We start from the raw sequence: 26134 nt of genomic DNA, 5'->3' as shown, positions 1-26134 counted from the left end.
AGAGGAAGCCAAAAGTGGCCAGAGCCTCTTGACGCTCCAAATCAAACTTGAGGAAGGCTATTATAGTGGATAGCAAAACCAAATAAATCAAACCTGCTAAAGTTGTTCCACTTTGAAAGTATTGTAAGAAAGACTGGATATGGACAGGTTGGCTGGTCAAGGTTACTGCTACCACTGTGCAGGAGATTTAATAGCTGTTTACTGAGAGGTTTGTTTAATAAAGTACAAAATGGCCGATATAGATAAAGAGCTAATAAATTATAGGCAGGGGAGGTTGTTGTAGTCAGGTACTGGTTGTTAAAAGAAAATATAAAAATGGAGTTAATTTAGTATCTTAACCCAATAGTCCCAAGTAAGGTCCTTGAGCTGCAGCATTGATTCGTTTTTCCATACGTGTATTTTTCTGCCTCATACTGGAGTGTAATACAAAGATGCATGTTTATTTGACTTGAAACATTCCTTTCAGGGCCAGTTATGTAGCATAGCAGGAGCTGCTAACATAATACTGTATTTATACAACAAAATTGTATTCAAATTTACTCATGCAAATAATGTAGAACTGAAGCTGCCAGAAATGCAGTTCACTCTTGTGAGTTAAAATGTGTTAAACTTTGGCTTTTTTGAACCAGCCTTCTACTTCACTGTGCATAAGCTTTTCTACCTTAGAGATCTTATGAGATGCAATTAGTTTGTAATTTGCAAAATCTGGGACAAAAGCTATGAAGGTATTTAGGCATCCAATCCCTGTGTGCCTGACTATGCATTAAATACTTAGAGATCTTCAATTAACTGGGCCTTAGAGATTCTTGGGTAGAAATGGAATGGAAAGCATTTTAGAAGATAAAAATTGCCCTGTGGAGCTTTCCCCCCCTCTCTTTCTAGTGATAGAATCACAGATGTTATTCTGACCTACAGTGAAAGGATCTGCTGGTCTTGAAAAATTACAGTAATCAAGAACAGGTGGTCATGCTTCCCAAACTAGATATGGTTGTATGATCTGATAAAGACACTTTATCAGGTCTTTGTGGAAGAATAAATTTTTTCCTAATAAGCTGCACTCTAAACTCTTCAAAGAAAATGGCCAATTTATCATCAGTGTGGCCATTCTTGATTTTTTTTATAATCCTTTGTCTTTATATGCTCTGTTAAAGAACGCTTTGGAAAACTTTCCTGAACTGACAGTGATCACTCGGGATTCCAAGACAAAGTGCGGAGGAACGTCTGTGTCTAAGATCAAAATGAATGGTAAAGCTTACAACAAGAAAACACTGAGGGCTTCTAAATCAACCACTAAATCAGCACAGGTGAGTGTTCACAGGGTTTGTTGCTGCCACCATCTGACTTGTGCTATGATAACCACATTTATATAAAACACTGCTTCGTGTGTTAGGTGGTTTGGTTGGTTTATCAAAATATAAAATCTTTGAGGGAGGTGCTTCTTCTGTAAAAAGGGAATGTTAAAACCCAACTTTTCAAGGAGTACGTTAAATTTCACGTTAAATGTGAAATTATTTGGGCTGTTGCTAGAGAAGCAACAATTTGCCTTCACCATTGCAACTGTAGATCATAGTAATAACAGTTTGCACTTGCTGCAAAGTAAATGATACAATGACTTCTTGATTAAAAAAAAAATAATAATGTAAAATCTGAGATCAGATAACACTTCTTAAAAATTGAGTTCTGTCTTTTTCCGTTCTTCATTTTCAATGGCAGAAGGAAGCTGTGTATTTTAAATTTTAAAAAAATAAATTAAAAAGCAACGTGGTAAAAACTTGAGAAGCACACACTGTTTATTTCCATAGTATGCCTGGAGAACACTCTTAACTAGATTTGGCTTGCTCAGTCTTATCTCCCTGCAGTAAATAGTGGCTTGACAAATGACCTGTACATATAGCTCACACATATTTCTTGCCAAAGTAACCTAATTTTTAGATAAGTCCAGATCAGCCTTCTCAAGCACAAAGTCTGTGTCTTTTGCAATCACAGCCATCAGTCTGGTAGAATAATGGTTAAGCTTTGGTAGTTCTTGCAATACTTCTCGAGAAGGGGTTGTCTTACCCGTTTTGGGCTTGCAGTGCATTCAGGATGACCGAAAGCATTCTCACACCTGGTTTTGATAAAACAGCATGGAGAGTGGAGATAGGAGATAATTATGATATGATGTGAATTACAGTTTCCCAGATACGTCACAATAATGATTTGAATGAAGCACTCCTTTTCTGAATTGTTAAAAAAAAAAAGTCTGTAATGTCTCTTTATCTTTAGTAAATAACATGAATTTTCCTAAAATAATTGTTCTTTTTGCAGGAGTTTACAGTAGATCCAGAAAAAATACAGTTGTATTCTTTGTATCACTCACTCCATCATTACAAATATCACATATATTTAACATGTAAAGAAGAGGTAAGTATTGTTCTCATTTTTTGCATTCATTGAGGGAATTGAGTCCAGCTTGAGAGACTGTTCTCTCCTTCTTGGTAAATGAGTATGAATTGAGGCCTCCCATTTTTATTAATTCTTTATGGCAAACAAAAGGCTACACTGACCACTTGGGTTGTCCCTAATGGGAACTGCTGTTCAGAACATTCAGATGTGAGGCTTGCAAGATTTGTGGGATTCCCTGAAGTGTTCTTCACTGTTATCCAAAATAAACAAATGTTATCAGTGTATTTAACTCCTTGGATCTAAAAACTTATTTTTTGCCTTTATTTCTTCTGCAAATCCTTGATGGAAATATTTCAGGTAGCAGAAATACAAGAGTTGAGATCTGGCTTAGTTGTTAAGAAATGCATTTTGGGGGACATTACCCTTGTTTTAAAAAGTAAAGGTTTTCTGGCAAAGAAGGCTCATATTTAACTGCAGACTATTACAAAAATGAAAATTCTCCAATTCTGGCTGCCTAACGTGTGTGTGTGCATCTCTCTCCCCCCCTCCTTCTCTTTTTTAAATAGATTTCGTCTGTTCAGAAGACGAGTGCAGATCTAGGCCAGGAAGAGATTGTGCAGCTGTGCATGAAAAACATAAAATGGGTGGAGGATCTTTTTGAAAAGTTTGGTGAACTTTTGAATCGTGTCCAGCAGAAATGCTCCTAACAAAAATGTATCCCAAATCCCACATTTTTCTACAGCACTAACCTGATGGAACAGAAAGCTCAGAGAGAGGCTCTGATTTCTTTTACAATGCCAGACTGCATTCTTGTTCGTAGCCATTTTTATTTCTCTTTATGGAACTTTGTGCCTTGGCTCATGCTAAGGAAAAATGATGCTGCCAAGGAAATCAGTCCTTTGGAGACGGAACTAAATGTAAACCTAACCACATTTTTAACCTGAAGAGTTGTTTTCTATTTTGTAAACTATTGGATAACTTAGTTTTATTTTCAGAAATGTTTTTGACAAGTGATAAAGCATGCACTACATATACTTTTTTTTCTTTTTTATTGCTCAACAGATAACAACACTTAAAATACTACAGATTTTTCCATCCCTGACTAAGTGAGAGAAAAGTCAGCGTTGGGGCGAACTAATTTTTACATGTCTGGCCACCAAATTTAGAGTTTTGTACATTTTGTGAACAGAGCCGGAGTGACATCAGTTTCTGCATACGTATATTGCCATCATAAAATCCAGAAATTTCATTATGCTTTATGGACTCCTTTTACTATTGTCATGTTCGGGAGACTGAACATGGAGTTGGTGCAATCCTATGACTGCTTTTGTGTCAAATTATATTGTAATGAAAGACAATGACCTTAACTATTTTCCCTGTTTTGAAGAAAAAAATATTTTCCTTTATACTGTGGGTTTTTTTTTTCTTTTGGAAAAAAAAATTCAATTGTACATTTTATCTCACTAATAGTTGTATTTTTCACAGAGGAAATATTGTGGTTAAAATTGTTACATGTATCTTTGTAATACACTTTCCATTGTTTTCAGTAAATCCTATTCATTTATATGTTGATTTTATATTGTAAACTATGTATCTCGAGGTAACCCTTTTGTTTATACAGGTTTGCTTCAGTGTTAACCAGAATAATGCATAATGCATACTAGACTAGTTTTGCTTTAAGTGTAGTTGTGTTAGACACTGCAATTATTTTCTGATATGTGAAAATAAATTTCTTACTAAACTAGCACTTGATTAACTGAGAGTTTAAATGAAGAGCTACTACACTTTATCGTGGTCAACAAAGATTGTTGATTGAATAGACTATATGCAGTGTTAAACACAGCCTACATAATTGTTTGTAGAACTGGCAGTTGCAGAGCTGTTCTTTTTTTTGGTGCCTTTCAAGTCTTCAGACATCTTTGTAGCTTTTCTCCCCCTCCAGGTTGTTAACAGTTAGTTGTGCCACTAGTCACACTCAGACAATGAATGTAATGGGCTCTAATCAGGAGAACATTTTCTTTAAATTTGCCAATCGAATGCCTTATTGAGTCATTCAGAATGGAGATGTACTCTACTGGCGTCCTAAAAAAAAAGTTATGTTGGTCTTTTTTCAGATAATGTAGAAAAAAACTTCATTCCTTTATCCTTTGACTGCCACTTAGTGCCTTAATTTCAGCCAAGAGAGCAGGGTTCACTATTCATTGGCCAAATGAAATAATGTTCATTGCCATGTGACCTTTTCCCCGTGTTTTGATCCTATTTAGTTGCTAAATATTCATTAGACCGTAGAACTATAAAGAGTTTAATGAATAGATGTGAAAATGAAATTATTTGATCTTGAGTAAGCAAATAGAGGTTTGAGTATTAAAGTATGTACAGAATTTTAGCTGATTAGATTTAGAACCTTGTAGGATGTTTACCATATTTCCAAAGCTTTTCATCCTTAAAAAGCAATAATTCTTTACAATTTGTGTGCAGACTACGATGAACAGAAATGGGTATGTGCCCTTGCCTTTTTTAAAGCCTCTTCCTCGTGGTTTTGCTTTAAAAAGGGAGGTCACTGTCGTGTTAATGACACATTGTGCTACTGCTATGTCTGCAATTATCAAGGAGAGCGAGGTGGGTTTGGGTTTAGGCAGAATATGCAGATTGTTAGAGCAATCATGGAGCTAATTAATTACCAGAGTGAAAAGAAGGGTAGCTGTGGGGGTAAGGAATTTCTATCATTTCAGTCCTGCTGGGTCTGGTAGGAGCTCGAGTTTATAGGGTGAAACCAAACAGCAGAGTTAGCAGCCTTGGGAGCAATCAGATAAAATGATTTTAATGTAAATGTGCACCCTGGAGGTACGGTAGAAATGTGCCTGTACACTCTTCCATCACAAGTGGGCATTCCCAAGTTTACTCAGTGCCTTCCCTTACTGGGATGGTTGGCAGTGGGTGTAGATTGATGAGAGGGAGTTACTTGCCCAGGCAGAGTTCTGTAGTCACATTACAGCGATGAGCACAGCACAGCTGGGACATCCCTAGTCTGTAGTTTTAAAAATCATTAGGGTACAGACTGAGGGAACAATTGAATTGGCTCCTTGATGATGTAGTAAAGAGCTTGTCAGACTTTGTCTCTCTCACACCCCTTCCTAACATGACTATGAAGCAACGAGTTGAGAGAGTTCTCTGTGCTTTCTAAAAGATTACCACTACTGTGTACTTACTCTAGATTTCTGAATCTAGAATTTAGAAAGCTGCTTTCAGTTCTTAGAAGCTGGAAAAAAGAAGTGAGGGGTTTTCGGAGTAGCTTGTCCCTATTTAAAAAGAAAGTAATTTTAGCAACAACCATTAAAAAATAAAAAGGGGCGGGGGAGCCAGGATGCTCTGCACTGCCATAGAAAGTGACCTGGCTTATTTTTGGCTGTTTTGTTCCCAAGGCCAGTTAAACAAGCACTGTGCCTGTAGAAGACAGGAAAACTTGTGTTGAATTAAAGTAACTGCTCTGGCCTATTAAAGATTAATATAATGGAGCTTCCATCTTTGTCTTGGGGTGCAAAAATGGTGGCTGGATTGTTAATTTACCAAATTAGAATTAAGAACATGGAACTCTCGTGTGTGTTGAAGGGTCATAAAGCAAAGCAAAGCTTTGTTAGTAGGATTGAAGAGGTTTTTTTATACTGAAGCAAACTTAAAGAAAAAGTCAATGTACAAATTATTTTTTTTGCACAAATACTTTGTTTTGTTGCATTTTAGATAATGAAGTCTGCCCCCACACCTCAAATTTTTTCCCCTTGGACTAACTGAGGTCTTCATCCCTTAACATCTGACAGTGGAATTTGAGCACTGATTTGACTGCAAGAGAAGATGCACTAGGAAGGAACAAAGCCCTCCTTAGACTATGAATTAGCAAAACAGGAATGAAACAAATGGCATAATCAGTTATTTGGCTTTTAATTCCACTATCCTTTAGTGTGGCATCCCAATTTACACTGGGTTTGGTTTTATTCAAGTACAGCATTTCTCTTAAAGGCAGGTTTGCTTTGAGGTGCTACTTCCAAAGTTTTGCTAGCAAAAAATCTGAGACAAAATTGGATTGAGAAATTGTTTCTGAAAACAGCTAAGGACTTTAGGGTCTTTGAGGTTCTGTGGCATGTATTGTATTCATATATTGTCAAAATTAAATACTACTTTTTAAAAAGTCAGATCTTACAGGCTGTCTTCCAAGTAAATGATTTCCATAGGAAATATATTTTAAATATTATTTAAGTATTTACTACTATTTAAAACAATTTTAAAGCAGAAAAGCTAATACTATGGTCACAAAATGTCAGTGTGTCATCAACCATTTCTTATTTCGTTGCCAGCACTTGACATTTGGTCTCTCTTACCCTATTACAAACCTGTGCATTTCACAGTGCACATTCTGCCATATTTTATTATTTAAGCTAATATTAACATGTCATTGGTAATAAATGCATGTTTTTCTGCATATCTGTTCTACATATGGCAAAAATGAAGCTAGGGCTAATTAAGCGACACTTTATGCATTCTTAGTCCAGATTTTCAGGTGGTCCATAATACAATGTATGGAAATGTGAAAAAGGACAGTTTTGTACCATTCATGATGTTATTAACTAAACCCATTAAAGTGAAAACACTTTTTAAACAAAAACCTTATAATGCTTAGTCATTTGTTATTAAAATATTAAGTCTCAAAAAGTTAAGATTGTTGGAAACAAATTGGCAATTTAGACTACATTTTCTGCTTGCAACATGAAGAAATACAGTTTTAGGGTTTGGGGGGGAAGGGGGTTGCCATTATGTTGCCTGAATTGAGTATGTCTGGTTGATCTGGATTTTTTAGTTCTGGGTTCTAAATGTTCTGAATTAATTTGTACATTATAGCTACCAGATCTTAAACTGCTGTGGTAAGTGAGGAGCCAGACTGTTGGGGTAAGAGAGAGACTGCTGCTGTGATTCAGGTGGGGTTTACCTCAATTTTAGTATTTTCATTTGTTCTCTTTCTTGCTAGACTAGAATGTCATCTCTATGTACCTTAGAGGCAGAAATGGTGCTCCACAGAGTTTTGGTATTTTTGCCCTCCAGCTACAATGAATTACTCTGGATATTCTTACAACTCTCTTTCCCTCACACAGAGGGCTGAACCCCCATGCTGTGGATATTGTCCATAAGATCCATGGCAGGCCTTCTCTGAGCAACTTACTTAAACAAAAAGGAGAAGCTGGAGGCTGGAATACTTTTTTTAATGGCCCTCTGTATAAGCTTCCTTGCAAACCAAGGTTGAATATAAAATGAGTCATTTTGCCATGGAGTTGATTGTTGTTTTCTCAAAAAAATACTTTGGGGAGCAGGTAGGCAGAGAATGTCCTGTTGCAGTCCTGAAGATTTCGATGCTGTGTTTCAAATACAACTTTTAATTTATGAAGGTTTTTAAAAAAATAAGAAAGCAAGGCAAGAAGCTGAATGCACATGGCTTTTTAGAAGAGGAAAGCAGCACCTACTATCAGCAGGTTGTGGGTAAGTATCTTAGGCAATCAAAATTACTTGCTCTGAATTAACTGTTTGCCTTTTCCATAGATAACCTAACAAATCTTTGTTTCATTTCTAGAAATTGAAGTACAGAAAACTGTCTTAAAATTCTTTCGATTTGATCTCTTATAAGAATACAGCACTAAATACGGAGAACAAGCTATTTATAAAGGAGAAAAATAAATGGTGAGTCAGGGAAAACAGCAAACAAAATTTCAGGGCTGTACTCTCTCATTTGTCCTGTGTATGTTGTAGGTTTCTGCTTTTAAAAGTTCCACTGGGGTATTTTCTTTTCTCTGTGTGTGTTTAATTTTGGTTGATTTTGTTGGTGTTTTTTTAGCTACCTGATGCCCGAAGCATAGAGGGAAGTAGCAGTAACAGCAGAACCCATGAGCAGGACTGAGGGAGCAGCTAAGGCCCTTCATTTTAGTTTTTCATTCAATTTATGAACGAATGAAATCTCTTTTTTACATCTGTTACTTGAAATCTTAAACAATGTAGCCTTCTCAGACTTCAGGACATGTGGTAGCAAGACCTTTTGAGTAAAATTTTGTTGGTCTGCATCATCCTTTCCTTTCTAACTGTGGTGGTTGCTAGTGTGATTTGTCTGTGCATTATTTATGTATCAGATATTTTTGCTGTGGCAACAGAAGGTAAGTGATATGATAATCGAATAAAAGCTGGAGCATCAATGTTTTATTATGTGGTTAGGTCAAATGGGCAACGTGTTCAAAGCTCTGGGAGAATGAGGATTTAGAGCTCTTCCCTAAGTAAAGCAGCTTTGGTGGCTTCTGAAACCATCTAGATTTTTGTTGTTGGTCAGAACGCAGGAATTCCTGTCCCTACAGCTTTCCTAACAAACGACAGTAAGGGAACACTTATTTGTTTCAGTGCAGCATCCAGCAACTTTGTTTAGACAGCCAGAGAGGTAGTTTGACCACAGTCAAAGGAGTTGGAGAGAGTGCTTATGTGTTCTATGAGAATCCAAGTGTTGCAATTCTGGAACCAACTGGCTTAAATAAACCCCAGAAACCAGGTATCAAGAAATGCTTGGGCAGGGACTGTTACTTCCTTTTTGACAGGAACTGTACAAGTTCCCTTTGAGTTTAGTGGGGTAATAAAATTCTGCAGGATGCTTCTGGGGCCATTTTCCTATCCTAAACCATGGGCTTGGCAAAATATGGCATAATTGAGTTAGGTGGCCCCAGCACATTGTACAGTAATAGAAAAGGTGAATTGTAGATTCCTGCTTCTGACATACATAAAACAATAAGCCTGATTCTCTGCCCTAGAGCATAAATTGCATGCAGCTGTTTTCTAAGAAAATCAAAACAAATGGTGAAAATCAGGAATTCAGTTTTGCTCAGCAAATCCATTTATAGTTCTCACTTTTCTCCCCCCTCACCCCTCAGCTCCTCCTGCCCCATTAAGCTGGTGCCACTAGTGAGTGCTCACTGTGGGAGGAGGAATGTGGAACTTGTCCCTGGTGGATCAGTAGAAGTTACTACCTCACCATGCTTCAGGTGGACATCACTGCTCATCCAGGCTCCCCACAACTACGAACTGGTGAGAGCTGCTCCCCTAACTCTTTCTGAACTTACCTAAAGCGCCTTTCAGTAGTAACACGGGTTAGCGTTTGGGTTTGTGTTGCAACATAGAGGAGTTCACATTCGATCAGGAACTGCACCTCCCAGCTGGTCAGAGAGGGACTTCTGCCGCTTGAATTATTCAAAGTGTCTGATTGCCCTCGCTCATTCTGGCTGAGCAGGTTTCTGGCGCGTAGAGGACAGTGAGCCTTCCCTGTTCTGAGAGGAGTCGGTATCCAGACCCCTGTGCCAGAACTCGCCTGGGGATGGTGGAGTCACTCTGTGGTTACAGTGTGTAGTCGCGCTTGAAGTCCCAGGAACCCTCCACTAGAGGGAAAAGCTGAAAAATCCGCTTAGGACAAAATCGTTTTATCTTTATTAAGCCTGATAAATGGCGGCTTGTGACATCACAAGTTGTGTTTGTGGTGACGTTGCTCCATTTCCACTTCCTTACCGCGAGCCACCTCGAGGGCTCGTGTCTGCCCGTGCAGCCGCTGCGTCTCCTCCCGGAGCGCATTCCAGCGGGGGTCAGTGTGCACCAGCACAGGCTCAGCCTGTCGCCTCCCTCCGCCTGTCGCCTCCCTCCGCCTGTCGCCTCCCTCCGCCTGTCGCCTCCCTCCGCCTGTCGCCTCCCTGCCCTGCTCTCGCCGTGCCCTGCCTGCCGTCATCCCGCAGACACATTGGTATTCCAGCCCGGCAATGGAAGGATGGCGCTCCCGAACAATGTGCCCTTTGTCGCCTCAGAGAGTCCGGCACCCAGAAGCTTCTGCCCTGGGAGCTTGTTCATTGTTCCAGTCCCTTCAAAAATGCCAGGGTGGAATCCTTACAGATTTCACTTCGCCATAAAATTCCAGAGCTGCCCTTCACGAGTAAATCGTGCTCTTGCCCAGGCCAGGGGCGCTCTGGAGCAGCCTCTCCATGGTGGGACCGGTGCTGTGGTTGCTACGGCTTCAGCATTGCCAGATGGCATCACTGTATCCCAGAGAACCGACGCTGTCCTCTTTTTTAATTCAAATGTAGATGGGAAATGGGACTGAGCAGAGTGAATTTGTGAATAACCCTCTCTGCATCCTAAGGGAGAGTGTCTGTCCTCTCCAGCCGGTGGAGCTCAGTCCCGCGCAATCCTCATGCTCTGATACAAATGGCAGAACCTGTCAGTCAGTAATTAGGGAGATTCACTGTGGCAGCTCTGTAATCTGCCTTCAGATCTGTCCAGCTTGTCAAACAGCCCACTGCAATCTGATATTGTGTGAATAGCTGTTCATTTTCTTAAATTTGAGATTACCAGAGAAGAAAGTTTTCCAATTTTTATAGGTCCATTTCATTATTAAAAACCTTTTACATTGGCCTTTGTATCTTCAGGCAATGAAGTAGAGCAGATTTGATAATGCCATGAAAATTGCAGCAATTTCTGTAACAGAAGCTGTTGATTTTCCCTTCCATGAGTATCTCTGTGTGACACTGAACCATATGCTGAACTTTAATTTGTCTCGACATTTGTGAATGGAATGGAGCAACATTTTAAGGGTTACTTTTTATAATGTTCTCCTTTCATCAACTTCACCACTGAAGTGAATACAGGCATTGTTGATATTTAAGTGGGGAAAAAACAGAAGTGTAACTGTTCTAAATAACTGGAATATTTTTCTGAATTTTTATGGTAATTATTAATTGCTATGCTTTTTCAGAAACAGACATAAAGATTGGATTCAACAGATCCTGATGATAATGGCAAAAAAATATGTATATATACATTTAAGCTGTGTTGATATACACTTAATCTTTAAAGCTATATTGTTATGGGAAGACATTTGAAATCTAAAGAATAAAGTTTGGTATAGAAGGAAGAGCCTTCTGACATGTTTGAGATGTAAGAGAGCCACTTGAAATGCAGAGTTCTATGTTAACCATTCAAAAAAGCGGGATCTAAATTCTTTTGAAAATAAGAAATTGGATGGTATTGTTCTGCAAAAATCCCTCTTTATTTCCCAGTCAATTTTCAGTGACAAGTCAATATCAATTTTGGCATTAAAAATTCGAATAATAACTGGAACACTGAACAATTCTGGGTTTTAGAACAGCTTACGTTCCAACTTTGGTGTTCTTCCAGTTTTTTTTAAAGTTATGAAATGAAATCTTTTTCCTATGTTTCTTTCAAGAACACAGAACATTTCCCAGTCACTTAACCAAGCATTGATCTGTTGTAGATAAACCAGCAGCACCCCATATTTTCTATTAAGACGCCTCTACCTCTTTTGGACAACACAGCCTCCAACTTTTGTCTTTTTGATAGTGTTCCTGAAATACTTAATCACACACTCATGTTTTTACTTCGTAAAGTCTTATATCCAATTATATCTCCTTCATTTGTGCCCAGAATACCTGGAAATTACAGGTGCTCTCACTTCCACATCCTGGTTGGCTGCCCAGATTCCAGGTTCATTATGGGAAAAGCTAGACAGCATTTTGCATGGAGGTGTGCATCATTCCTCACTTTGTGAGCTGCAAGTTTCCATTTTGCCTTCTCTCCCTCCATGATCAGACAAGACCTGAATGTGGGTCTTTATCATCATCTTTATCCTTGAACAAACACTTAATTGACATGAGGAGGTTAATCAGCTCCTGAGCAGCAGACGTGCCTGAAATCTTGGCTGTTGAATTTAAATGCTCTCTTTCTGCTTTATACTTCTAATTAAACCCTACAGGTCTTGCATGAGACTCAGAAATTCTTGAAAACTGAAGTTTTTAAATTCTTTAAAACATAACCACTCTCTTGATCCTTTTGTAGGCTGGTAGGAGTATTTCTAGATGACCTGGAAATAAATGAAAATAAATTTTTATTTTGCTGTTCCTTGCTATAGAAGTTCTTTATAACAGTTGCAAAGAATCTGACACAACTGTACAAACTAGGACTTGGTTGCATAATTTGTTAAAAATACATTGGTCTTAAATGATTTTATGAATAAATTATGTTAATTTTGTCTTTGTAATTGGCATTCTCTTGTGCATCCTGTGTTCAGCTTTATGGAGGTTAATTAGGGGAACATGCTATGGAGGGGGAAACCAGATACAGCGAGTTGTACTTTTGTCCTGAGATCTTTCCACCACAGTCTGAGGAATTCCCCCAGCCAAGACCGTCCTGGCTGCACGAGGTTGCACTACTTAAAGTGACTGTATAAAAGTATAAACAAATTATTAAATTGTCAATAATTATATATATATATATATATATATATAAATAACTACATAAAAGTCTATCTATCTGTGCTTTAGGAAAGCATTTTATAATTATGTCATTTTAAGAAATACCAAAAGATAGCATTTCTCAAAATCCTTTGATACCAGATACTGTTTGACCACAGCTGTCTGACCAGGCAACACCTACGATCTGCCCCTGCTAAATCTGGGGTGCCAGGGCTGTGGTCACTGGGAGAAAACATGAAGGCAAAGGCAGAAATCCAGGGCAGGCTGCTGATTCTCTGGTAATAAAATACAAGAATAAAAACCTTACAAACTTCTCGATGAGCAGCCCACAGTGCATTGGCTGTGGCTTGCTCTGTTCCCTGCAAGCAGTGTTTTGGCAAATCATTCTCCAATGTAAGGTGCAAAGTTCTCAACTGATTGGTGCACCTCCTATTTGAAAATGTGGGTTTAAATTCTCTCAAGATTAGTGAACCATTGCAGAAGGATTGACTGCATTGCTTTATTTCAATAACTGTGCAAAAGTAAATGATTTTTGAAAGTGAAAATGAACTCTGGCATTTACTGGTTTGCAGTTATGTTTTGGCAATGCATCAAAAAGTCTAGCATCAAACTGCTACAAAAGCAGGCAATAATAAAATAGTGCATCATGGAAATCCCCACTGACCTATGCATTTTATGTTATTTTACTGTGTTCTTATTGGCACCTGTGAATCAGGCCTACCTTTTTTTTTTTAATCATCTTCCCTTCTTTCCCCAAGAAAGAAATCTCTCTCAGGCACTTCCTATTGTTGAGGGAACAAGATGAACTTTCATTTTCATAGGCTGGCATTTTGCTACAGCTTGAATAGATTCCTTTTTCTCTGTGCCCAGAGAATTAAGACTTCCTCATCTGAAAAACTTCACAAAAACTTCCACTTTTAGAACTCCCTTTATTAAATACTGTACTGCTCAGGCAATGAGACATGAAGAAATGTTTGTCTGCCACAGGTCTGTGGTCCCTAGTTGCCTGTAGTAATTTTTCACAGCTTCAAATGAAGTGCATTACCTATTTATTTGTATACAATGAACAAACTTGCAGTGCCTTACCTGTAAGCATGACAAATGAGGATAAAAAAAGGCTGCCCTGAGCTTCAGTGGATAGCAGACATCCTGCATTTACACCTGCTAGCTCAGAATTTCACGTAGAACAGGCTAAAGTTCAATAATCTGATGACTCAGAGTGAATTTTTGAATCACTTGTAACATTGTATTATTTGGTCTTTAATGTGCATTGCATACTTCTGAGTCTGTGTATCATGGAGATCAATTTGGCTTTGTCTGTTCCTATGGAAATCAGTCCAAAAACCATGAATGATTTTATGTTGTTCTAATACACTTCCACTGAGTAAAAATATCAAAATATTTTATACTTAGTAGAGAATTATGTTGGATCTCACAGCAGTTTGCTGCAGGTGGTAGAAAAACCACTTACTGCTCTGAAAATGAATTTATTATTTCATTTCCTTGCAATGAGAAATGCCAGCTGCTATAATAAACAGCTCATAAAAGACATCACAGGGAAACTTCAACCACATGTGGTGTTCAAGCTGTGTGTCCCACAGTAACAGCCAAGGACAGGGTTCGGGTGTTCAGCCATGGCCACGTACAAGGCCTGTGCTCAGGTTAACCCACAGAAACAGATCTGACCAGTTTGGGGTTTTAAATGACACAGGAAATACAGGGGAAATAAAGAAAGATAATTGATTAAGAGACAAATTAAGAGAGACATGAAGCTCCCAGAGTGGGTGCACCTGAGGACAATGAGGGCGATTGGGGGACTGGAGAATCTCTCTAACAAGGAAAGGCTGAGGGAGTTGGGCCTGTTCAGCCTTGAGAAGAGAACAGAGAGGGGATCTCATCCATGCATATAAATATCTAAAGCCAAGAGGATGGAGCCAGGCACTTCTCATTGGTGCCAAGCAATAGGACAAGAATGGGCAGAAACTGATCCACAGGAAGTTCCACCTAAACCTGAGGAAGAACTTCTTCACTGTGCAGTGACTGAGCACTGGGACACATTGCCCAGGGAGGCTGTGGAGTCACCTCCCTGAGATATTTCAGAACCATCCGGACACAATCCTGTGCCATGTGCTCTGGGGTGGCCCTGCTTGAGCAGAGAGGCTGGACCAGGTGTCCCACTGTGGTCCTGACCCACCTGGGATTCTGTGAAATCTCTTGCCTGTGTGTCAGAGCACAGTGCCCCATCCAGGACCAGTGGTGCTCTCACACCAGGGCCATGACCTCGAGTAGCATCAGCTCTCTGCAACATTTCCCCCTTTCCCACAGCAGCCACTTCCTATGGACCCACCAGCCTTATCTGGAATACTGTGTCCAGTTCTGGGGCTCCTCAGTACAAAATAGACATGGAGCTACTGGAGAGGGTCTAGTGGAGGGTCACAAGATGATGAGGGGTCTGGAGTATCTCTCTTAAGAGGACAGACTGCAGGATCTGAGCTTGTTTAGTCTGGAGAAGACTGAGGGGATCTCATCAATGCATGTAAACATCTCAAAGGCAGGTAACAAGAGGATGGTATCAGGCTCTTTTCGGTGCTACCCAGTAACAGGATGAGGAGCAATAGCCATAAAATAAAAAACAAGAAGCTCCACCTCGATATAAGGAAAAACTTTCCATCAAAAGTAGTAGCTCACTGGAACAGGCATTCCAAACCCACCCGAACGCATGCCTGTATCACCTGCTCCGGGTGACCTCGGCAGGGGGATTAGGCTGTACGATCTCCAGACATCCCTTCTATCCCTGACCCGTTTCCCCTAATTGCTCACAGAAACGATACTGCTCTGGCAGCAGACCAGGCAGTGCCTGGGCGGTCGCTGCCCTTTCTGCCCCGGGCCCGGGCACCGCCCACGGGCGTGGGCGCGGCGGCTCCGCCCCCGCGGGCTCCCTGTGCCGCGGGCCCGCCGGGCGCGGCAGATGCGTGGAGCTGGCGCTTGCCATGGCCACGGTGCGGGAGAAGGCGGCGGCTCTGAGTCTCAGCGAGGTCTGCAGCCCCGCCGCCAGGCCGCCGGGTATGGCCGCAGGGCACCGGTACTGGGAGCAGCGGGGAGCGGGAGCGGGAGGAGCCGGCTGCCCGCAGCCCGGGATCGATGGGACGGACAGGGCGGCTCTGCCTGCTGCAGGATGGGGGTGGCCGGCGGTGGCAGCTCCGCTCGGCGCCTTTCCCGGCTCCGCCGCGGTTCAAAAGTTGGCCGCGCTCCGGCGCCGCGAGCCGCTTCCGTCCGGGGGCCCCGTCCCGGCTGCGCGCCCGCTCCGCGCCCGGGAGCGGCAGCGCCGGGGAGAGCGCGGGGCCCGTGCCCTGCCCGTGCCCTGCCCGCGGAGCTGCGGGCCCTTCCCTGTCCCCAGCGCGGGTTAAGAGCAGGTGCCTCGGTAGCGCAGCGTAAGAGCTGAATGGGCGCTCGCTGGGAACCGGTTTTGCCCTTTTTCTTTCCCTAGCTTGAGCACCTTAACTTTGTGGGAACTTGTAGCCTTAATGCCACGCTTAATAGCGCTTCCCTCAGAAAAGACCTGAAGGCTCTGAGTGTGTAAGGAAGAAGTAATAAAGCCGTGAGTAGTAGTTAAAGCATTGCAGGTTGTGCGTGTTGGAATTTATTCTAGCGACAGCGTTGTTGTGTGTCGGGTGGTGTCGCGTTCGGGGGTTGTTTCCTCCCAAAGAGCAAAGTTGGCTGTTGGAATGTACGGCTGGAAGCGAATTCTGTGTTCGTTGTGTTTGTTCTGCCTTCTTGAAGGTGTTATCAGGTTAAAGTATCAGCAATTGTGTACCTTGTCTGTCTCGTACTTTTAAAGCTTTGGAGGTTCTGGGAGATTTCTATCTTGGCTGGTTCAATGCTGTGTATTAAAAAGCTGCTTTGTTTTTTTCCCTGATATGAATCTTTTCAGAAAGATAACTGTTGCTGTCCTTCTTAAGTGTAGGTGTGTTCAAATGGCATTGTGTTCCTTGCTTTCTCTCCCTCTTCCCAGTCTTTACTGCCCCTCTACCTTTCCTTTTCCCCTTGCTAATTTGCCAATTTCTGGGCTTTCTGGTAGCTGGGGATCAGCTGGAAACTGCTGCCCCAAATTGGAATTCTCCAACTAAAGCCACTTGAGACTAAACAGAACAGAAGAAAACACCTCCTCATCTCTGTGGAAAATGCTCATGGTTCTATGTTCCAGAAGGAGTTGCGTGTTGTTGTTTTTTTTCAAACACTGCATCGCACTGTTAATTCATTTGGTTTGAGGTCTGTCACAATCCCAGATGGCTTTCTGAAGGATTGCTGCCAACTCCTGCTTCCATATTTTGTCCTTCAGCTTTTGATTTCTGTCTTCTTCCTCTGCTTTCACTCTTAGTAAATTATTCATCTGACCTACTGAAAAACATATTCTAATTCTAGCCTCTCTGGTGGCTGCAGCTCTCCCCACTTAGGTGCCACCTGCAAACTTTGTGTATTTTTAAGTCCTTGTGGAGGCTGAGTGTAGCCTCAGGTCAAACTGTTGGCTGCTGGCATTTTATTCTAATCAGACTGGTAAATGAGTAATAGTTCAGTGGTTTCACTGGGGGAGGGAAGACAGATTGGCTCACGGAAGTGGCTTTGGGTGCACAGAGCTGAGGTCTCCACTGGAGCCGAGGTGGCACAGGGCTGTCTGGTGGGGTAAGTACTGAGTGAGTGGCATCTTAAGAGAATCCGTGGACTTTCTAGTGGTGTGCTAAGCACTGATGTCAGGTAGCTTGTGTGTAAGCACAATCCTGTAGGAAACAAGATTCTGATGTGTCTCTTTATCCCTGCTTCCCTCTTCCCTGCCCAGCTGTGTTGCTGTTAGTGTTAGTGGAGGAACGGGGGAGTTACGAGTACATACAGCTGGTTTGCGGTTGTGAGACCTGTGTGCTTAGCACTGGTTCTGCAAGGGTAACCATTAGGTGACCGAGGGACACACAAAAGGACACTGTCAAAGTGAGAGGCTGAAAAAACAGGAACTCCTGGTTGCAAAGCTTTAGGCTGGTGTAGCAAGAGGAACCACCAAAGAGAGAGAGGGAGACGGTGGTACAGAGCAGACAGACTTGCTAAGGGAGTAACAAAGTGTTAATGTCTGAGCAACCCAAGCCAAAGTGGAAGTCTCAAAGATTTTTAAATCCTTACGAGGTTCATGAAAGCTGGAAGGCAGAAAGGGGCTGTTCTCTGTGACTGCAGCATGAATTCAGCCTTTGTCTCTGTTCTCAGGCTTTAGCTTGGCGCAGAAGCCGTTTGGAGCGACGTTCGTCTGGAGCAGCATTATCAGCGCTCTTCAAACTCAAGTGGAAGTGAAAAAGCGCCGCCAGAACCTGAAGTGTTACCATGACTGTTTCATTGGTTCGGATGCCGTGGATGTTGTCTTTGCCCATCTTCTTCAGAACAAGTATTTTGGGGACGTGGATATTTCCCGGGCTAAGGTGGTGCGCGTGTGCCAAGCGCTGATGGATTGCAAAGTGTTTGAGGCTGTCTCAACGAGGGTCTTTGGGAAAGACAAACGCTCTGTGTTTGAAGACAGCAGCAGCAGCCTCTACAGATTCACAAATACCTCGAACCAGCCAGAGCTTGAGAAAGATTACCAGCAGTGTACCCCACAGAGGTTAGTACATGGAGGTGAAGAGAGGAAATTTTTTACAAGAGGAAAATATTGCGTATTCTGGGGGAGAGAAAAGAAAACTTGTACATTTACAGGGTAAAAATAGACACTGCATAGATGTTTGTGGGTGGAAGACAGGTAGGAAAGAGCAATTTGAAGAGAGTAAATCGCTCAGCCTACATGGTTACTTGTTTTCTCTGTCTGTTATCACATAGCCTTGGGGGAGGGAGGTGAGAGGGTAGAAATTAAGTGCATTTACATACTGATCTAAATCAATATAACCGACTGGAATTCAGGTGCATCAAACAGACTAATGCAACAGGGCAGTCTTTAGTCACTGCACATCTAGCTCTGGCATAAACCAGTAATCCATGCAACTTCTAAGGAAAAATTGTTTTCTCCTTTCATCATCTTTGCTTCACCACACTTCAAATTTAGCTCTTTTTTTAGCTGTTTCTTTATGCATGTATGACTTGTTCCCAGGCAGGGTAGCAGGCTGTTCTGCTGTTATGCTATTGCACACCATCCTAGAACCAGAGGGAAGTGCAATGGTGAAGTTTTGTTTCCCTGTCTCTTTAGGAGCAGGCAAAGAAAATCCTGCTAGTAACTAAACCCTCACAAAGCAGAACATGTAGATGCCACTTTGCCGAATAACTTCTCTTAAACTGTTTTTGTTGAGTGTTCATCTCTTCACCTACTCTGACATATTCTTACAAGAAACTACATGGATGTGTTTAATGCAGTAGTTTTAGGAATGTGCACTTTTGAAAACTGTAATTAGTATTGACCCAAAATGGAAATGCCCTATTCGATTGACATGTTCATGTGAGTAGCAAATGTGAACTTGAGTGCAGCAACCCTGATGAAAAAAGTAGAGGAACAGAGGTTAAAAATATTTCCTTTGTCCTGCTTCTCCCCTGTCTCCCAGTAGCTTGTTCTGTCCTAAAGCAAGCTGTCCCAACTCTTTATTTAACATGACAAATGAAAACCACTTTAATTATGTGTGTTATTTAAAAATACTTTCATCATAAGAGCTGTTAAAGTAAGACTTATAATATATTGAACAAACAGTCATTAAACAGGATTATTCCTGTTTTATTAGTGTAGAATGAAGGTGTTTTTCTTCTGGGCAGGGCACAGATCCATCAGGCTACATTTCTTCATTTAGTGAAAGTAATAGATCTATTGATACATGCAGCTTGTCACATCCAAGTCAAAGATACTGGACATCAAAGAGGTTTTGCAGTGCCCTGAAACAAAGGAGCTGTGGGAATTGAAATGACACAGCCATACTTGGAGGAACAGTAATTTTGTGGCTTGAGTGGTTCTGTTACATGCAAATAATTTTTGAAGGTATCATACATTCTCCTGGGTGCTATGGACAGAGGAAGTGTCAGGCAGGGGAGAGGAAGGGGAAGATTATGTAAATATCTGTATAGGAGAAAAATGTTAATCTTGGGACAGTTAGCTAAATCTGTATGTTGCATTATATGTTTGGTTATCCATATATTTGGTTATAGGTATATATAAAAACTGTTTTTGGTCTCAGATATGAGAAGAGCGTGTTGTTCCACTCTACTCCATTCAAACCAGAAAGCTTGGAGGATCTTTGGGAAAACCTGAGTCTAAAGCCTGCAAACAGCCCTCAAGTGAACATCTCAGATAGCTTGTCCCGTCGAGGTAAGCCAAATAATGTCACAGTCATTTGTTTGTGGCAGAAGGAAGGTACATCTGTAGGACTGGGAAGGCTTAACGCCCCTCAGGTTGGAGAGGGAGGCAAACTGGCACTCACAGTAATTTTGTTTGAACACCCGGTCATGAAAAGGCAAATTACATTTGTTGCAGGCTTGCCTTCTGCCTTTTTATTTCATCAGAAAAGAGGCATTATCTCTTGATTGAAATATATCAGTGTTGAATTTTGTGGAGAAGAATACCCAATGTATAGAGCTTGATTTGAGTTAGAAATATTCGTAATATTCAGTTACCTGCACTGCTTGTGTGCTTGTTTTAGTCAGGGCAAATAGTTGGCTGTTAGCTAGAAGTGAATTGTGTGTCTGCACATCCAGCACTCCTTCAGTATTGTGTGAAACTATTCTTGACAATTTATGTCTTGTCTTTCAGACCAAACTATGATCTAATGTGTTTTTTCCTTTGGTTAAAAGTGCTAATGCATCCTAGGAAGTGTGGTTCCAGCATACAGAAATATTCAAGGAAGATGTGATAAGGAGAGTGTCACTGTTGCACTTTTTTTCCATCCCTTATCTAGAGCAAAGACTGTTTGCAAATTAGAGCACAAAGAGTGTAAGGCACTTCAGACTTATCTGAAAAGCAGTTCTCCCACACTTGTAGTTAACTAAACAAATGGGTAATTCTTGCCTTTTCTGGCGATAAAAGGCACTTCAAGCTGATAAGCGCCACATGCTTTGCTACTGCAAGTCTCTATTTTGGTAAAATTACTCTGTTAGGTTAGGCCTGATGGGAGGTAGGGGAGTTAATCTTTCTTGTGATCAGTTTTTGCACATGCTGAGTCTCCATGTGCTTTGTGTACCCACCCTCCCCAGTTATTAATGAAGTGTGGCAAGAACAAACAATTGCTCGCCTGCTGCAGCTGGTAGACCTCCCTCTCCTGGAGTCTCTGCTTGAGCACCAGGAGATCAGACCTCAGCCTCCACAGCCCAGGAAGGCACCTGGATATGTCATCACGAGTAACTACCTGGACAGAGAGATTCTCAAGGCTTTCAGTGACTCACAGTAAGTATTCATTGCTCTCCTTTGCAGTTCTAAAACTTTTCTGCTTTCAGGGGAATGTAGAGCACAGTTTGTCTATGGGGAGAAATGGTATAGTCTCAGTCCTGCAGAAAGGATGTGAGTAGGCACTTTTTTCCCTGTTGGACTTGACTGGAATAACTGGAAAATAACAATTGCTTAGTGAGAATTTCTGCTGAACACTGGGATGGTTTTTGAATGCAATGACAGTAGCTGATGGTATTCAGAGGAGAAATTCCTTGCTACATTGAGGGAGGAATAGAGGTTTTATAATCATCATGAAAGTTTTTCCTAGAGACATCGCTTCTGAGGAGCCAGTTTAGTTCCTCCTACTGTATTCAATGAGCTAAGAATGCTGAACTTGAAACTTGCATAGAGTTAAAAACATTCTCTGAAAAACTTGTACCAGTCTGAATCAGATCAAGGTTCATGTTTCTGTTTATCTAGCAACAATTGTGTCCTTATCTAACAGTAGAGGACATGACTGACTTTGGGTTTTACTGCTTGTGACTGTTTACTTGTGGGTTACTAATTTTTCATCTTGATTAAATACATAACAGAGAGGCTTATGACTGTGATCTACCTTAGTGTGTCAGGTGAAGTGTCTTGTGTGTGTGAATTTCTGGTGGGTTTAAGAGCCTAAACATGCAGTTTTCACTGTGATGGAGGAACCAGTCTACCTGCTTTCTGTGGAAAGCATTGCAGCCAGCTCTGAAGGGCATCCACAATTAAAGCTGCAAACCTAAACCCCTCTGTCTTCCAGGACAGATGAGTGGCTCTCGGCAGCAATTGATTGCTTGGAATATCTTCCTGATCATATGGTGGTAGATATTAGCAGGAACCTGCCTGATCAGCCAGACAAAGCAGATACCTGGAAGCTGCTGCTGTTCGACAACATTGGTAGATACTACAGCCAAAAAAAGGAGCCCCTGTTAAGCCATGCATCTGAAATTCATTTAGGAATTGCAGAACTCCTAGGTAAGTAAAATAGAGCTGTGTTCCAATGCTTTTGTGAGATATGTACTGAGAAAATGAGTATTTACTTCAGGAGCCAAGATTAAGGGCTGACTTCTGTGAGGATTTTTTTGTTGTTTTGTTTTTGTTTGGTTGGGGGTTTTTTTGTTTGGTTGTTTGGTGTTTTTTTTTTTTTTAATTTCTAGTCATAAAGATTGTTCTTTGGAATTTTGGTTCTGACTGTATGCAGTTCTGTAATAGTTGTTCAGGTCTATGTAGAATGGCTGTGAAACCAGAGTGCTATAATTTGGTACTAGCTGGTATCCATGGAAGTTAGATATCCATGGGACATGGAATATAAATGTAGCCTAATAGTAAATATTTAGGCTGTAAGAGCTAAACTGAAAGCTGTGTGGATGCTTTGTACCCCATTCACAACTTCTCCTTTTTTACCCATAAATGTTTCTTAAATTTTGTTTAGACAGCATTTCAGAAAGCTTTTGGTGTTTTAGTTCTCAATTAAGGTCTCATCTCTGATCTCCTTATTTTTCATAGTTCTCTGCCTTGATTATTCTTCTTGTTCCACGTTCATTGGAATACTTTGCATTTATATCCCATTCTTCCTCTCTACATGGTAAAGGATATTAGTACAACCTACTTCATTTAAACAATTCACACATCTAAAATGGCTATTCTGCATAGTAAAGCAAATTAAAACTTAGCAAAGTTCCACAAAGTGATTTGCAATTAACTCATCAAATTAACCCATGTATCTAGGACATATTGCTCAGTTTTTGAGAGATCTTTATTAACACAAGTAGAGGTCATTCATTTTTTTTGATAGAACCATTTTCCTTTTTCAGTATTTCACATCCCATTTAAGATGGCCGACCTGTAATTGAACTTAATTACAAGGGAGCTTAAATGCCAGGCTGAACGCCTGTGTGTGGGATGTTGTCAGAGAGTTTGCAAGCAACTCCCATCAACCTGGGAGAAGGTTTTGTGAGCATGAATTGCTGTGTTTGGCCAGTTCTGTTTAGAGAGATGGGCATCCCTTCAATGGCTAATTTAGGTGTTTCATGGTAACATTTTTTTAAATGAATATGGCAGCAGATACCTTTCTCTCTCCCCAGTGAATGGGAAGATGGAGCAATCTTTAGAAGCTGTTCAACTCTATTTGAAACTCCTAGACAGCCAAGTCAGGGAGGAGTTCAGGAGACTGCTGTACTTCATGGCTGTTGCAGCACATCATTCTGAGTTCAAACTACAGAAGGAGGTAAGTGTGCATTCTTAAGAGTTGCTTTACTCTTACTGAAATCCAGAGGTCCCAGGTACTGGTCAGAAAACACCTTTGTAGCTTAAATTTCTGACTACAGGAAAAACAATGACTCAGAACGGTGATGCCCTTCCTAATGGGGGAGATTAACTCTCCTCTTTTGGTCATTATTTCACTTTGTTCTTTAGAGTGACAACAGGATGGTTGTGAAAAGAACGTTCTCTAAAGCTATTATCAACAATAAAAACTTATCCAGAGGGAAAACTGACCTCCTGATCTTGTTCCTTGTGGACAACCAAAGAGATGTGTTAAAGGTAAGAGCTAGAAAATGGCCACGTTTTGGTTATCTGGTATGCTCATGGAGAACTGCCTTCTCTAAGCTGCTGTTGCGTTGTCCTCTCTTTCTGTTCAAGGTCCCAGGGGCACTGCACAAAATGGTCAGCAATAAACTGCTGGCTCTGCAGAAAGGCCAGGATCCCAGTAAGATAACAGGTAACACCTCACACTGAGCTTTTTCATCTTGTCCTGTCCCCAGATGGGAAATGGGTGATGCAAAAGGCCTTGCTGCAACAATGACTGATGTGATCTAAAGGAGGATGGGTCTGTAGAATCTCGAGGGTGGGTGGAGTGTGGTGATAATCCTCTGAATGTCTCACGTTTCCTTTCAGGTTATACCTTTTGTCAAAAACTTGATGAAAGAGAGTATCGCTCCAACACAGAGAAGACCACAAAAGACGAGCTACTATCTCTGCTGAAAGCTATTGATGAAGATTCAAAGCTCTCTGACAAAGAGAGAAAGAGGCTGCTAGGTCAGTTTCATAGTAGTAATCCAAGTATTTTTATGCAGTATTTTGGAGACAGAGTTACTAATATGTGTGTGTGAGACTTTAAATATTGATTACTTTGTATAGCCCAGCATTGAAAACACTAATATATTTGTAAATCTTTTATATTCATGTATCTGCCTAATAAAATTATTTTGTGGAAATGGATGGAACTTATGCAATTATTACCAAAGCCAACAGTACCTGAGTTTAGTCTGTATTTATAGTTTAGCTTTTCTCCTTCTTAATCATTATAGGACCAAAATAATCCTTCCTTTTCCTCCCCACAAGCCAAGTCTATTGACTCCCTCTATTCAAGTATCAAAATCACTGAGATGGAAGATGCCATGAATGAGATCTCTCTGCCACCTTTTGTCCCAGCACCAAATTTTGTGCTTAACACTTTTTTTTCTTTCTTTTCTAATTTGCCTTAGATTGTATGACTGTCACATAGCATTGATCTTTGACTTGCTGTGTGCTTGGAGAGAGCTGAAAAACATGTTCTGCTTGATACTGCACAGCTTTTCTTCAGGCTTGCCAGCTAACTAACCTATCTATGTGTGTGACAAATTACTGCACTGTTTGAAGGCCAAACGGCACCATATTGAGGAGTTGGCTCTCCTGGGATGGTAAAGTCAGTCTGGATTTTTAAGTCTGGCTTTGGTTGCCACAGGATGTAATGTTTGTGGCTGGTTATCTTCATGCCTGCGGTGTTAACTCTGTCTGTAACTCTTACTGATGGCACCAGTTGCAGTTAGAAAAGTGCTGGAGCAAATGAAGGGCCTTTGGCTTTTCTTGCGGCATTTCTTATTCATGTCTGGTCCACAGTGGAAATCCCAAGCTTTGCAACACAGGCAACTACAAGCACATATATATATATATATAGAGAGAGAGAGAGAGAGAGCATGCTTAGAGATCTAATTTTGACTCTTGTGGAGTTATCTTTGGAATGAGATCACTAAAACTTCATTACAGCTGCTGTTGAAAAAAAAACCAAACCAAAATGAATTTTGTTCCATTTAAAGCGTTGAGCTCTGTTTTTTTATTTACTAATTTAATTATGACAACAAAGTAGTAGTAACTGTTACAGTCATGTGGTGGGCTGTTCTTAAAAAACACAGTCCTGTGTCAGACTCTCATGTCTCACTAACTAATGCTTCAGTCATTAGGGCTGTCTGCTGCCAGGGGCCAGAGTGTTTCTCTGAAATGGAGCTGAAGGACTTGGTGTGCCACAGGACAATGTTTGTCTGTGCTATGATGGGGGAGGGAAGATAAACATGTAAAAAGCTTCTTCCAGTTAATTAGAAAGGACTTCTAAAAATAATTAGTTCCTGAAAACTAGGAGGGAAGTATAAGCCTTTATAGTAATTATATTTTATAGTTCTTAGTTTTAACTGAAAGGTTTTTATTATAAATGCACTTCCTCAGAAAAATTGTCTGAGCTCATACTTTAAAATGTGGGGGTGGTAATCCTAAGTTAGTGGTGGTGTTGGATTGGTTTGCTCTTCAGCAGAAGTATTTTCTCTTTCTACCTCCTGCCTGCTGTAATATCACGGTTAAGAGATTCCTGTCTTGAAAATGAGCTGCTGCCTGTGGGCAGTGCCTGCTGCAGTGAGAGTCCGGATTACAGATCCCCTGCCCTGTGAGTCACTGGGCTGGCTCTGGTGCCAGGTTTGCGCTCGGGCTGCAGAAAAGCAGCCTCGAGGTGGGAACGGGGCAGGGGCACTCAGAGGCGGGCACCTGGCAGGGTCAGCACGGTCCTTTCTCTCCATAGGGTAGTCTGGCTTCTCTCTACGAGTACCTCAGCTTCCTCTTTGGGGGAACTGGCTGTCACACTGTGACCTGTATAAGGTGTCTTAAGGACAGCAAGGACAAGCCAGGGCTGCTTTCCCTGGTTGCTGGGGGGTTACTCTGAATCAGCGTTGTGTGAGGGGGCAGACCCCGATCTATCCATCGCTGTCCGAGCGCGGGC

At 41.2% G+C, this 26134-nt stretch overlaps 2 protein-coding genes across 3 annotated transcripts in view; both read left to right on the top strand.

The window, feature by feature from the left end:
• The window catches only part of QSER1 (glutamine and serine rich 1), a 44329-nt gene extending 37287 nt beyond the window's left edge, over positions 1 to 7042 (top strand). Inside the window, exons 11-13 of the mRNA XM_048307309.1 lie at positions 1152 to 1304; positions 2308 to 2403; positions 2952 to 7042. Coding sequence (XP_048163266.1) covers positions 1152 to 1304; positions 2308 to 2403; positions 2952 to 3092 — 390 coding nt within the window. The 3' untranslated portion in view covers positions 3093 to 7042. The remainder of the gene's footprint in view (positions 1 to 1151; positions 1305 to 2307; positions 2404 to 2951) is intronic.
• A 147-nt stretch (positions 7043 to 7189) lies between these two features.
• On the top strand, positions 7190 to 24330 carry DEPDC7 (DEP domain containing 7). Of its 2 annotated transcripts, none has more exons than XM_048307313.1 (9): positions 7190 to 9486; positions 17958 to 18345; positions 19892 to 20022; positions 20904 to 21093; positions 21872 to 22086; positions 23196 to 23338; positions 23527 to 23652; positions 23752 to 23830; positions 24007 to 24330. In XM_048307313.1, the coding sequence occupies exons 1-9, from the start codon at positions 9435 to 9437 to the stop codon at positions 24219 to 24221; spliced, it is 1539 nt and encodes a 512-aa protein (XP_048163270.1). In that variant the 5' UTR covers positions 7190 to 9434; the 3' UTR covers positions 24222 to 24330. The 2 variants fall into 2 exon arrangements, with proteins under 2 accessions (XP_048163270.1, XP_048163269.1); XM_048307312.1 differs by lacking the exon at positions 7190 to 9486 and adding an exon at positions 15649 to 15773.
• The last annotated feature ends 1804 nt before the right edge of the window (positions 24331 to 26134 follow it).

The sequence above is a fragment of the Corvus hawaiiensis genome, chromosome 6, assembly GCF_020740725.1.
Source record: "Corvus hawaiiensis isolate bCorHaw1 chromosome 6, bCorHaw1.pri.cur, whole genome shotgun sequence".
In the NCBI taxonomy this organism is placed as follows: domain Eukaryota; kingdom Metazoa; phylum Chordata; class Aves; order Passeriformes; family Corvidae; genus Corvus; species Corvus hawaiiensis.
The sequence above is the reverse complement of the archived record's forward strand: the minus strand, read 5'-3'. Positions and strand labels throughout refer to the sequence as shown.